The sequence below is a fragment of the Anomaloglossus baeobatrachus genome, chromosome 9, assembly GCF_048569485.1.
Source record: "Anomaloglossus baeobatrachus isolate aAnoBae1 chromosome 9, aAnoBae1.hap1, whole genome shotgun sequence".
In the NCBI taxonomy this organism is placed as follows: domain Eukaryota; kingdom Metazoa; phylum Chordata; class Amphibia; order Anura; family Aromobatidae; genus Anomaloglossus; species Anomaloglossus baeobatrachus.
In genome coordinates, this window is record NC_134361.1 from 29,433,654 (window position 1) to 29,447,621 (window position 13,968).

The following is a 13,968-nucleotide window of genomic DNA, read 5'->3' on the forward strand; positions in this document are numbered from 1 at the left end:
AGTTTTTCTCCATTTCTCTATTGAACGAATACGCGAGTATTAGACAGTATAGTATAGTATAGCGAGTACGAATAGTTAGCTACTCGCTCAACTCTACCCTTGACCTTTGGTTTTGTCGATTATGAGTCCCCGCTACTGAACATAGATTACCTAGTTGACGTCTCTTCTTCAAAAATTGACATATTTTGGCTTTCCGTATCTCTGAATTTGGAACCCTTTGTGTTTTTTGTACCCTAAATCCTGAGCGAGGAATAATTGTGAATTTGATAGGAGGGACCTGTTGAAGTGTGTTGAAGTGTGATCTGTGAACACGAAATGACTGTCGTCCATTTGTTACTGCGACTCCCTTAAGCATGTTTTAAGTATAAATGAATAAAATCTAAATAAGTTTTAAAGGACGGTGAGTGCTACTTCCATTTCCCACTGTTGAATTTGTAATAACTGTGAATTCTGCAGGTTTCAATTTAAACTTCATAGATAGCTTGTACTAGGTGAAATATGCAGCTGCAATATTTAGACAGAAATATATCCAAGATGGTATTTACCCTTGCAGATTAAACAAGGTCCACAGGAAATATGAAATATGAGGATATACTGTTAGACCTTGTCGGAGTTGTAAACTTTTGAGCTCACTCAAGCTGTCTCTTATGAGACCGACATTAGTGTCTGAGTACAAAAAGGATTTTTAATGATTGTCTACTGTGTTGGGGTCCCCAAACACAATAGACTAATGTTGGGCAAACTTGCTGTTATTGACAGGTTCGGTTAGTAGTCTTCTGTGTATGGGGGTGCTGGCCAACTGATGATCAAGGAAAATCTCGATTGTCGATATCTGATTTCGGCCTGCCATTCAAATTGTTCTCCCATAGTTAAAGCCGATGTCTCAGTCAGTGGCTTTCTCATGAAAAACACGGGAGGGCTTGGCCGAGCAAGTTCTTATGTGTCTGGAAGAGTCGAAGGAAAAGGCTGTCAACCAAACGATTGGTTCGTTCACCAACAGCTATTTAATGTGTATGGCTATCTTTAATGTATACCATCCAGATTAATGAAGAAACCGAAAATAAAACTATAGTAATATCACTAAAATTGAGGAAGATCTAGGAATTATTTCAAGCAAATAATATCTGTCTATGAAAACAGCTGTTCAGTTTACAGAAACATTGCAATATGTCAGATCGTTAAAGGGAACCAATCATCAGGATTTTCGTGTATAAGCTGCAGCCAGTGCAGTACTGGCACTATCATGCACAGTGTGTACATACCATTGGGGTGCAGCTCGGGTGTTTAGGCAGTGAAATTCATCTTTATAAAGTTTGAAATTTCGTGCACTTTTTGATTGACGTGTGCACCTCTCTGTTAATGTCCGGGCGGGTTATGCAGGAGTTCCCCGCCCCCCCACCAGCCTGTTCCTCCCTCTCTCCTGATGTCCGGGCTGGTTATGCACGTGTTGCCCGCCCCCCCGCGCCGCCTGTTCCTCCCTCCCTCCCTCTGGCTGTATGTAAATATCTAATCTTCAGAAACATGGCGCCGGAGTGGGCCTCTGCGCACAGCGCTTATCTCCGGCGCCATGTTTCTGAAGCCCGCATCACACAGCTTGGTGTTAGAGGGCGGCGCATGCGCCCTCGCTCCTTCAGATCCCATTGTGACCGCAGGAGCGAGCGCGATCACAACAGGACTGCAGAACAGCTGATCGGAGGACGCGATTACCTGCTGCTCCTGTATCGTGCCGCCCCAGGACACCGGGCCAACACACCAGCCGGTGTGACATCGCTGTGGCGCCGCCCTCTCAGACACCAAGTTGTGTAATGCGGGGGCTTCAGAAACATGGCGCCGGAGATAAGCGCTATGCGCAGAGGCCCACTCCGGCGCCATGTTTCTGAAGATTAGATATTTACATACAGCCAGAGGGAGGGAGGGAGGAACAGGCGGCGCGGAGGGGCGGGGAACACGTGCATAACCAGCACGGAGAGAGGGAGGAACAGGCTGGTGGGGGGCGGGGAATTCCTGCATAACCTGCCCGGACATTAGGAGAGAGGTGCACACGTCAATCAAAAAGTGCACGAAATTTCAAACTTTATAAAGTTGTATTTCACTGCCTAAACACCCGAGCTGCCCCCTGATGGTATGTACACACTGTGCATGATAGTGCCAGCACTGCACTGGCTGCAGCTTATACACGAAAATCCTGATGATTGGTTCCCTTTAACTAGTATCGGCCACTCAAGGGACAGCATTAACGTTAATGAACAAAATACTGCCATTTAAAAAGATGACAGATGAGAGACAGCGAAGAACTCATCACAGGACTAATATAGTGATGGCGTCTTATGGTATCTGAATTTATGGTATCTACTCCGTGAGCCAAGCACAATTCTAAGGAGAATGAACACGAGCCACGTCAGAAGGTAAAAGATGTCAACTAAAAAGGTAACAATATATGTCCGTGTCATGAGACATGAGATATTGAGTCAATTTAGGTTGGATTGTCCCACTAGAAGATCCTCAGAGATCCCGTTCACTGACGCAATATAAACCCTAAACTTCTAACGGGACAACCTCATTTAGAGGCAAGTTTCAATTTGTTCCTGATGTCTAATTTTATGCCCTTTCCCACATCATCAGACTTACTCACGCACACGTACTCATGCTCTGTATAAATGAAGAGTGGGCCTCAAAAATTGTTTCTTCTTTTTGAACGCAAGGAACCTTAGTGTCATGACCATGAGGTCATTAAATTCTAATGCGAGCAAATGTTCAATTTCTTTGCCCAAGAAATACAGGTTGCCTATTACGAAAATGGTTGACTTGTACAGTGTACTGTGCTACTCTACTGTCAAAAATTGTCACATCCTGGATGTCCAAGCATTGGCATTTTACCCATTATAGACGTCAATGCAAAAAAGAGGTTTCTTGCTTCATTATCGTCCATCATCGGTCCACAGTCAAAGCTCAGTTACACATTTTAAGAGATGCAGCTCATACTGATTTTTATATTTTCCCTAACACCAGCATATTCCATTCCCCTAACACCAGCAAATTCCATTCCCCTAACACCAGCATATTCCATTCCCCTAACACCAGCATATACCATTCCCCTAACACCAGCATATTCCATTCCCCTAACACCAGCATATTCCATTCCCCTAACACCAGCATATTCCATTCCCCTAACACCAGCATATTCCATTCCCCTAACACCAGCATATTCCATTCCCCTAACGCCAGCATATTCCATAATGTTTTTCGGAGTTTCTCATCAGTTATTTCAGTCTTTGTTTAGGGTCAATATGTTTCCTCTCTCATATACACATTAGGGTCCGTTTTACAGGTAGTCAGTTGTTCTTCAAAGCGTGGGAGAAAACTCACAAATGGAGAAAGAACATTCAACAGAGGTGTGTCCTTGCTGCTTGTCCAGGAATGGAGGTGTCTCCACACCGGTTGTCCAGATACAAAAAGTAGGGTAAAAATAGGTCATGGAAGAGATATCTATATATACATCTATTTGCTGTAGAGGGACATATACAGTAGTTTGTAACCCTTCCTTACCTGTGTTTGGTTGTGGTCTTTCCAGAGAACACCTTTGTGAAACCATTGTATTTTCTCAATCACAAAGCATTGCTTGAGCATCAAAAAGCATAAGGTTTTCTAAAAACTGTTTATTTTTTTCCAGACACCTCCCATGTAAGGATATGAAAGACCTAAAAAAGTACTAGATTAAGTGGTATGAACCTCGCAATTATGGAACTGATGTGAGTACTTTGCACACGGAGATTTTTGACTTGGGTCGAAAAAACGCCTGAGAAATGTATCAAAAAATGCTTGAAAGACTCCTACCAATGTTTTCCTTTGTAAAACTACTTTTCTGTTTATATGTTGAGGTTTTTTTTAGCATTTCTTTTTAATTTTGGGTCCTAAAAAACACCTGGTGAGAAACAAGAAAGTGCTTATTACTTATTTGAAGTGGTTCCTGGTGAAATTTGCTAGAAACAAAAGTTTATGCGGGGGCTGGTGGTGCTGGTTGAAGTGGGGGCTTAAAGATCATAGCTGTGTAAGACAATCTATACTTGTTGGGAGGGTCACTCAATTATAAACTGTTCACGAAATGTCCACATAATAGGACTCCCTGCGATCAACTGTGATCTGATGGGAAATCTGATACTGTTCGAATGTATGGCACCATTCCAATCAATTTGATGTCTTTGAAAAGGGTTTCCAAACCGGCCAACCTATAGTATTTAAGCTAAATAAAGACATAGAACTATAAAATAATTTTAATGAGACTTCCCCTTATGGTCTGTCTTGCAGGTTGCTGAATGTGCCCACACAACTGAACTCAACTCATACGACTGTCAAATATTTCATTGTTAAAGGTATAACAGATGCACCGGAGATGCAGGTGCTGATCTTCCTACTGGTATTTGCCATTTATCTTATCACTCTTGGTGGTAACCTGACCATTCTCCTGTTGATCTGCCTGGACCATCATCTCCACAATCCCATGTACTTCTTTCTGGGTAACTTATCGGTAGTGGACATCTCCTGCTCGACCATCACTCTACACAGAATTCTTCTAAGCTTCCTTACTGGAGATAAAACCATCGCTGTTACCGAGTGCATGATACAGACGTATATGTTTGGTTCCTTAATGGGTCATGAATTATTCCTATTAACAGTCATGAGCTATGACCGCTATGTCGCAGTCTGTAAGCCACTGAATTACCACATGGTCATGAACCGAAGGACATGTGGTCTCTTGGCTTCTTTTTGCTGGGTGTTGGGTTTTGTACAAAGTATTTCACATGTTGGTATATTCTCTACTTATGTATGTTACACCTCCATTGAAATTGACCACTTCTTCTGTGACATCATCCCTATGATGAAAATGACTTGTAGTGACACCACAGTTTTGGAAACATTGTTCTTCTACCAAGGTCTCTTTTTTATGACGATTGCTCCATTTGTCCTTACCTTCATGCCTTATGTCTTCATCATTGCAGCCATCGTGAAGATTCATACCAACTCTGGCCGACGTAAAGCCTTCTACACGTGTTCCTCACATCTGACAGTGGTTGTGTTATTGTATACCATGCTAGGAAGTCAATATCTTACTCCAAAATCCATAAGCAGCTCCAAAAAGCTTTTTGCCTTGTTCAATACAGCCATTGTCCCTATGCTCAATCCACTGATCTACAGCTTAAAGAACAAAGATGTCAAGGAGTCGATGAAAAGGAAGTTCTCCTGCTTCAATCTTACCAGTTAATTCTTAAAGAAACATTAAACCTTAGAGACTATGTCCACTGCCACCAACTACTTCATTGAATCTCACTGAATGCATAAAATTTGATGGCCTTTATGAGACTGGCCTCCCTGATCAGGGTGAAGTGATGTAATTGGCTGTTGGAATGGATCATATCTGACTTTCATCTGATGACGTTCCGATTTAATCATCTGACCACTGCAGCTAATCACGGTCTTCAATTGTCAGGTGACTAAAGAGAAGGCCACCATCGCTTCCTGTCTGGTTGAGGTTACCGGAGAAGCCTGAGGTTGTTCCACAGGAGTTATCGACAGTGTGTATACCTCCATTTCTTATACATTTTCCCAGTTTATGAAAAAAAATTTGGGAAGTTGGACACCGGCTTCAAATTTTTTTGCTACAAATGATCACCATTGATGTATTTGTCTTAAATATTATATGGCCCCATCTATTACACCCCAAAAATTATTTAAATACGCCTTCAAAATAATAGAGAACTGTAAAAGGAATCTAAACATTTCTGTAGATCCGTCATCTAATTAAAAATGTTTTCTAACATCGGGCTTATACTTTAGTATGTTTGATAAATGTGTGGTTCCCCAAGGATAAACAATCATCCTCTGATCCACGTTTTCCTTAACGTTCTTAGCAATTACGGGATTCACTTTCTCTTTTTATGGCTGTAAGAGGGATTAGTAGGGTAGAAATCAAACTGGTTAAGGTGCCATTTAGATGTCCATATTTTTTTGTGTTCTGTGGCCTCAATCCATCAAGGCGATTATGATAAAAATCTGGTGTAAATTGCGTTTTGAAAATTTTTGTGCAACATGAAGTTGCGCAAAAAAGTTGCAGCTTTGGTGTTTTGACACCAGTTTCAGACAGCTGTGCCCATTTTGATGAAACGGGGGCAATATGGGAGAGTGACGCCACAGCTCATCTAATTCATGATGAACTGTGATGCATGTTATGTCACAAATTTTACTCCAGTTCCATGATTGGAGAAAGGTGTGGTGAGGCGAGGTGCACAGGGAGGTGTGTGCCTCTGAACGAATAGAGTGTCTAGCCTTAGCATGACACCTCTCCAAGACAAGTGTGAACAACGCCCTCTCCAAGACAAGTATGAACAAGGCTGGTCTTGAAGTAACGAGGTCTATGTGTCTGTCCACAAATAAAATCATGGAAACAGGTACATTTTTGATCCAAATCACTGATCATAATCGATTTGATCATTGCAATGGATAAGAGAAGAAATAATTGATGAAATCAATGATAGTAAAAATTGACACACTGATAAAATTGGTTCATTTTTTGGGGGGATTCAAACAAAAATCATTTATGTCTTATTGAGGCCTTACTCAACGTAAGGAAGGCAAGTGTAGCAGTAATGGCTCATTCAGACATCAGTTTTTCTCATGCAAATTCTTTACATGGTTTTCACAGATAGCCCTCATCCTTGTTATAGTCTCTGATGCTATTCACCTAGCCATGTACTATTGAGGACTAAGTAGTCTGCACAAAATCAAGGAGACATGACCATTTTAGATCAGTGTCCCAGATGAAATTTACTAATACAAGTAAATGGGTCCATGAAAAAAATTGGACAGCGCTCATGCCATTCGTGTGCTGTCTGTTTTTGATGGACTGCTTGATTGGAGAAGCTGGAGAAACCTCAATTGTTTTTTTTTCCTGCCAAGCAAAAGTGATGAAACTCTTACCAAACTCTCATGAAACTTGGACAAGTTTTTTTCCACGCGAGAAAAATCCATGAAGTCTGAATGAGGCCTAACAGTGATGGTTGCACATCAATAATATGATGTTAAGTTAATAACAGAATAGAAGAAAATCTCCAGCAATGAAGGCAAGAATGATTAAAGATTAAAACCAGTTTATTGTAAATATCTGTAAAAAGTATTGCAAAGGTACAAAGACCTACGCGTTTTGGCTCTTGGTCTTATTCAAGGTTCCATGGCCGTGGGCTACTATTTTTAGGCTGGGAAGGGCCAAATAAGCATAGACTTTCCCAGCATGATAATACCAGCCTGCAGCTGTCCTCTTTACCTTGGCTGATTATCAAAAATAGTGGATACCTAAGGCCTTTTTTTAATTAATTAATTGATTAATTTATTAAATTAAACCAGGCTAAAAACACCCTTTAGTACCACATGAAAGGCACTAAAGGGTAAAAGGGTAAACTCTGCCTGTATGACTGCTCTAATGTAAGCTTTCATTCTCACGTGAACTCTCTCAGAACTGCAATGAGCCGCGTATCGCGCCCCCGGGCTCATATAAGACTCAATAACGCAATGCGGACGGCCAATCACGGTAATGCCAGTAGTCATAATGGCTACATTATTACCGTGATTGGCAAGAAATCTTTGCAGAACTAATGGCTGTCAAACAGATGCATAACATGCGGGTCTGGGTCTCAACCATGGCGCTCAAGCACCCCCAATACTAAATTGAGTAAGAAGCGTACCTGAGCACCCCGATACTCGATTGAGTATTGAGTGGTGACGAGCAAACTCGCTCATCACTAATTATGGTACATTAGGGTTATTTAGGACAGAGTTGGAACCTATATCTAGTGTTCTGTGCCGACTTTACATCTTAGGTTTATATTATTGCTTTGATTAAACTCTCATTGCTCAAAAACATGATATCTGTATCTGATGTGTATGGGAGAGTCGGCTGAGTTCACTCGACAGCCATCTATTGTGTATGGCCGGTATAAATTTACACCTTCCAGATTGATGAGGAAGAAGAAAGAAAAACTTAACCAATCACCAAGACATTGGAAAATTTGAACGTGCAAATCGTCATCCTAAAGTAACGGTCCCTCATGGACACAATGGGAGAGGAGCACAATAGGAAAATTTGTCTTTACCCATAATAATATCAAGTTCTTTTTCTCTTCTTGTAAGTCAGCCTTAATCTAAAGGGTACTTTACACGCTGCGATCTCGTTAGCGAGATCGCTAGCGAGCGTACCCGCCCCCGTCGGTTGTGCGACACGGGCAAATCGCTGCCCGTGGTGCACAACCTCGCTAGTCCCCGTAACACGGACTTACCTGCCCTGCGACGTCGCTCTAGCCGACGAACCGCCTCCTTTCTAAGGGGGCGGTTCGTGTAGCATCACAGCGACGTCACACAGCAGGCGACCAATAGAAGTGGAGGGGCAGAGATGAGCGGGACGTAACATCCCGCCCACCTTCTTCCTTCCGCATTGCCAATGGAGGCAGGTAAGGAGATGTTCCTCACTCCTGCAGTGTCACACATAGCGATGTGTGGTGCCGCAGGAACGAGGAACAACATCGTACCTGTCGCAGCAGCGATATTAAGGAAATGAGTGACGTGTCAACGAGCAACGATTTTTCACATTTTTGTGATTGGTGATCGTCGCTCATTAGTGTTACACGCTGCGATCTCGGTAACGGCACTGGTTGTGCGTCACTAATGATGTGACCTCGACGATATGGTGGAGGCGGAGCTGGGGTGGAGGCGGAGCTGGGGTGGAGCATCAAGGGGGCCCCGAACTTTTGCCAGTATGGGGCCCTGAAATTCCTAGTGGCAGCCCTGCCTCACACTGATCAGAGATCTAAGAGGTGAATCTATATATTCACTTTAAGGCTTTTTCAGCAGATAGATAGAATCATAGATAGATAGATGGATATGTGGTGCCCCTGAGGCTTCAGTCACCACAGGGTACTGCACCTCACTTAAGGTGCAGTACTCATCCTGGATCCAGAGGAGGTTGGTACCAGTTCCACAACACAAACTCATATACCCAACCAGGTTGCCCTCCCCATTGGGGACCAGGCTAGGGTCGGGTCTTAAGGTAGTCACCAAACATGGGGGGCAGCCACCCACTAGTGACAGGGAACCGGGGGAGGAGCAGCCACCAGGGGGAGTTAGGAGCTTACACAACAGTTACACGAGATCCCGAAGCACAGTTCCACATAGGGTCCAGAGTCGTGATTACAGTCAAGCCCCACAGCGCCCTCGCATCACCTACACACGGGGCAGGAGCTAACACTACATGAACCGGGCTCCCCAAGCAGCTTCAGGACACGGGAATCCATCTTTAAAGGCGCAAGAAGGAAGGGCCCATCGACCACCGTACTGGTTCTAACCTCCAATGGATCTGGGATTGGCTTGGGCCCATCACGGCTGGAACCACAGCAGCTGATTCAGCCTTTTGATTGCAGTCGCCCCGCGCTTTGGCGCCAATGGCAACTACTCTCCTCATCATCCTCTCTGGGCCCAGGCTTCACCTGTGGTGAGCAGAACCATCCTTGCTGCAACACCATCCGCCCCAGAGGACAGCGACATCAGCAGCGGCTAATCCCTGGCCACATACCACAGGTGGCATCACAAGACTATCATCCTTCCCCCACCATCATCCAAATCCCCTTTTATTGTACACCTTGAGGCCACGAAGCCGGGCAGGGCCACCTGTGACATCCCCCTGACCCGACATCACCGGCCCGGCGACGAGTAACATTTAACCCCTGCCCCGTGGGTGCTACATATAGATGAGAGACGGACAGCCAGAGAGACGGACAGCCAGAGAGATGGACAGCCAGAGAGATGGACAGCCAGAGAGACAGAGGGACACATGGACAGATAGATAAATAGAGGGATTGATAGATAGATAGATAGAGGGATAGATAGAGGGATAGAGACATAGTGGGGGGAATCACAGCAGGTGGGGGGGGGGATCACAGCAGGTGGTGGGGGGAATCACAGCAGGTGGTGGGGGGAATCACAGCAGGTGGTGGTGGGGGAATCACAGCAGGTGGGGGATCACAGCAGGTGGTGGGGGGAATCACAGCAGGTGGTGGGGGGAATCACAGCAGGTGGTGGGGGGAATCACAGCAGGTGGTGGGGGGAATCACAGCAGGTGGTGGGGGGATCACAGCAGGTGGTGGGGGGAATCACAGCATGAGAGGTCACAGCAGGTGGGGGGTCACAACAAATGGGGGTCACAGCAGGTGGGGAGATCACAGCAGGTGGGGGGATCATAGCAGGTGGGGAGATCACAGCAACTGGGGGGGGTCACAGCAGGTGGGGGGGTCACAGCAGGTGGGGGGATCACAGCAGCTGGGTGGTCACAGCAGGTGGGGGGGTCACAGCAGGTGGGGGGTCACAGCTGGTGGGGGGGTCACAGCAGGTGGGGGGGTCACAGCTGGTGGGGGGGTCACAGCAGGTGGGGGGGTCACAGCAGGTGGGGAGATCACAGCAGGTGGGGGATCACAGCAGGTGGGGGGTCACAACAGGTGGGGAGATCACAGCAGGTGGGGAGATCACAGCAGGTGGGGGATCACAGCAGCTGGGGGATCACAGCAGGTGGGGGGATAACAGCAGGTGAGGGAGGGGGGCATCGGCTGATGGAGGAGATTGGTGGCAGATGGAGGGGAGGCAGCAGATGGGTTCAGTGACGGTGGATCGGGGGCAGTGACTGCTGCAGCCGGCGGCTGAAGGGTGGGGGCTGGGGCAATGGCAGCAGCTGAAAGGAGACAGTGTCTATAACTTACCGGTCGCTCTCCTCAGCTTCCACAGACACTGGAGTGAAGCTGGGGGGAGCGGTCTACGGCCCCAGATCCACAGTGATTGGAGAGATCGGTCAAAAGGCCGGTGTTACGGGGGAACCGGCAGATTAGGACCAAGGGGTATATATCCTAATCGCCAGTCGGGGCCCACCGTGCTCCAGATGACAAAGGAGCTGCTGGCACCTGAGGGTTAGGCGGAGACTATAGAGCTGGATGGCTCTGAGATAACCCAGGAACTCTGGGAACCGGTCACGTGTGTTGGGACACGTCAGACCGGACGACAACCCGATTAGCGTTTTGGTGCACCTAGCGCTACACCAACCACGTGTGCAGGAAACACGTCAGGCCGGGTGGTAACCAGGTAGCGTTGACCGGAAGACCGCCACGAAAGCGCCCTGTCGGCCACGTGTGTAGGACACGTCAGGCCGAGCGGTCCTCCGATTAGCGTTTCTGGCCCCCTCTCGACTGGCCACGTGTGTGTAGGACACGTCAGGCCAGATGGGTACACCAGTAGCGTTGACCGGGAAGCTGAGGAGGATAAGGAACACCCGTGTTAACTCAACAGGGGTCCTGGGGTACGCTGTCCGTGCGCGTAGGGGGCACAACCGGACAGGTGGCGCAGCAGGTGCATTGTCCGTGTGCGTAGGGGGCACAATCGGACAGGTGGCGCAGCAGGTGCGTTGTCCGTGTGCGTAGGAGGCACAATCGGACAGGTGGCGCAGCAGGTGCGTTGTCCGTGTGCGTAGGGGGCACAATCAGACAGGAAGCACAGCAGCCGCAGCCCAGTTAACGCCACTGGGCTGCTATAGCAAGACTGGAATGGCAGAAGGGAAGCACGGCGCCTGACACTGATGTGCCGAGCCACGAATCTTGGCGTGACAGGCACCATTCGCCTAACCCTACCTACCGCTTCCCAACATAGGCTTATGCCGCAATGAGGCTCTAACATGGAGGTGTGCTCTTGTAGTGGGTGCTCACAACCCCTACTAAAGGACCGGAAATGTTATTAATAAAAGTGTTGTATTTTAATATTGTATTGTATTCTAGTGTTAGGGCACCCCCTAGTGGCCGGGTGGGACGGCTGTTGCCACCGGGGAAGGAGGAGTCGGCTGAATGACTAGGGAAGGTCTGTGTGTGTGGAAGGGAGTCGGATCCGGGACAGCAGTGTGTGACCATCAGTGGCAGTGTGTATGAGCGGAACATCAGGGGACGCCGGAGCAACGGAGGAGTACGCAACCTCAAGGTCTGATTCCGCTGGTGTGGGTCCGGTGTGTGCTTGACCTAGGAGTGGGAGCCCGGAGAAGCGGAGTACCCAGGGCATATCCCCACTAGAGGGCGCGTTTGGACAGGTTGTCCCCAGCTCCACAGGAATTGCCGAAATCTGCTGACCGGATTGTATCTGTGCAAAATAAATGTTATCTTTTATTGGCATCAACTTCTGCCTGAGGACTGTTTGTGCACTTTCCGACGAAGATACTGACACCCATTGTCCCACCAAGCTAGTCCCCAGCATTGAAGGAGTGATAGAGCCAGGGGTGTGCCTAGAATTCACTGCTGCCACGACTACACAGCCAGAGGCCTCCCTGGCTCATCACTTCATGTGGCGTAGTCGGCAGGATGCGATTCCCCTGCCAGGAACCCAAGAAGCCGGAGATCAAGTGGTGCCGAGGGCACCGTATCCGGGCTACGAGAGAAGATTTCCAGTCCCATGGTGGGAGGAAGAAGTGCCCAAGGCGTTGGACCGGGCACAAGATGGCGGCGAGAGGGCCGTTATCTGTGAAGCTGAGGAAGAAAAGGCGCGAAAAGTTGGCGCCGAAAGAAGAGCCTGGGGCTGGCCGGTGCCGAGGAAGAGGTACAGAGTACTCCGCCCAAAGAGGGGAGGCGCCAGTCCCAGGGCATTGAAGAAGACATACGAAGTGGGCGGTGTTCGGAAGAAAAAGAAGTACCGCCGCGGAGGAGTCAAGAGGATGCATGAGGCTGGGGGAGGATTCTGTTTAAGAGCGGGAAACGAAGGCCCGCCTCCTCTTCCCTCAGTCTCAACTTTGACACCGTCGCCATTGGTCATACAGCCAACAGAGACAGATATGGAGATGTCGGGACAACCGGAAGAGCTTGCTACCACCATGGCTCTGGTCAGTTTAGGCCGGGGGCGGCCTAAGTTTGCGGTTGCAAGTGAAGCATCCCTTGTGGACCTGCCGATTGGACCGGGAGGTTCCACGCGGCCTGAAAAGGTGTCCTGGAAGACCACGTGGGACGCAAAGACCGGAGGCACGATCACGGAGGTCCGGGCGACATATGCCACACAGCCCCCAGTAGGAGACCGGATTCCGGGGATCACGCATTCCCCTTGGGAGACCTCACAGCCGGGCGCCCTCGCTGCTACACCAACTGCCTCTTATGGAGTGCCGGCCGAAGAGCTAGCTGAGCGGCTGGAGGAAGATCATCTGGGCTTTGTGTGGGAGCCGGTCACCGTCCCTTCCCCTGTGCAGCACCCCAGAGCTCCATCTCCGGTACCCGACCCTGTCAGAGAACGCCTGATGGCTGAAACCGTCTTCCGGGAAATGTTGTCCGGTCCCGGCGGCGAGGAGCTGGCCCTGCAGTTCACCACCGGAGTGGCGGTGAAGTTTAACCAGCAGGAGGGATACGGGTTTATCCGAGAAGTAGAGACCGGAGACGACTACTTCTATAATAGAGTCCATCTGGATGTGGAGGGGCTGCCCAAACGACTCCATACGCTTTGGCCGGGCGAGAAAGTCCAATTCTTGCCGGACGCAGGAAGTCGCGGCCTGTTTGCCGTTGGCGTCTCCCGGATGCCGACCGCCCGGGAAGCGGCCCAGTGGCAGCAGGAGCTGGAGTGGGAGGAGCAGCAGGAGCGGCGCCGGAGCCATCCAAGACCGGTCCCGTCCGCGCCCTCTCATTCTCGGCGCACCTTGTCCGCTGCCCCAGAAACATCATCTGGCCCGACCGCTGACCCGGAGAAGGTTCCCCCGGTGGTAGCGGTGCACCAGAGCGTGACGAACAAGCCAGTCATCATCCTTGACGTACCACAACCCGCGCCACAACCACCCCGGGTAGCGACGCCATCACCCCCGCCAGAAGCTGAAGCAGCTGCGTCAGCGGAGCCACCCTTTGCCTCCGTGTCCTTCCGGAGGATACGCCGTCA

The 13,968-nt window shown here is 48.5% G+C and overlaps 1 protein-coding gene across 1 annotated transcript; it reads left to right on the forward strand.

Moving 5' to 3' along the window:
- The first annotated feature begins 3,738 nt into the window (after window positions 1-3,738).
- On the forward strand, window positions 3,739-5,260 carry LOC142251754 (olfactory receptor 6C74-like). The gene is made up of 2 exons (XM_075324804.1): window positions 3,739-3,749; window positions 4,306-5,260. Exons 1-2 carry the CDS (start codon window positions 3,739-3,741, stop codon window positions 5,258-5,260), a joined length of 966 nt encoding a protein of 321 aa, XP_075180919.1.
- The last annotated feature ends 8,708 nt before the right edge of the window (window positions 5,261-13,968 follow it).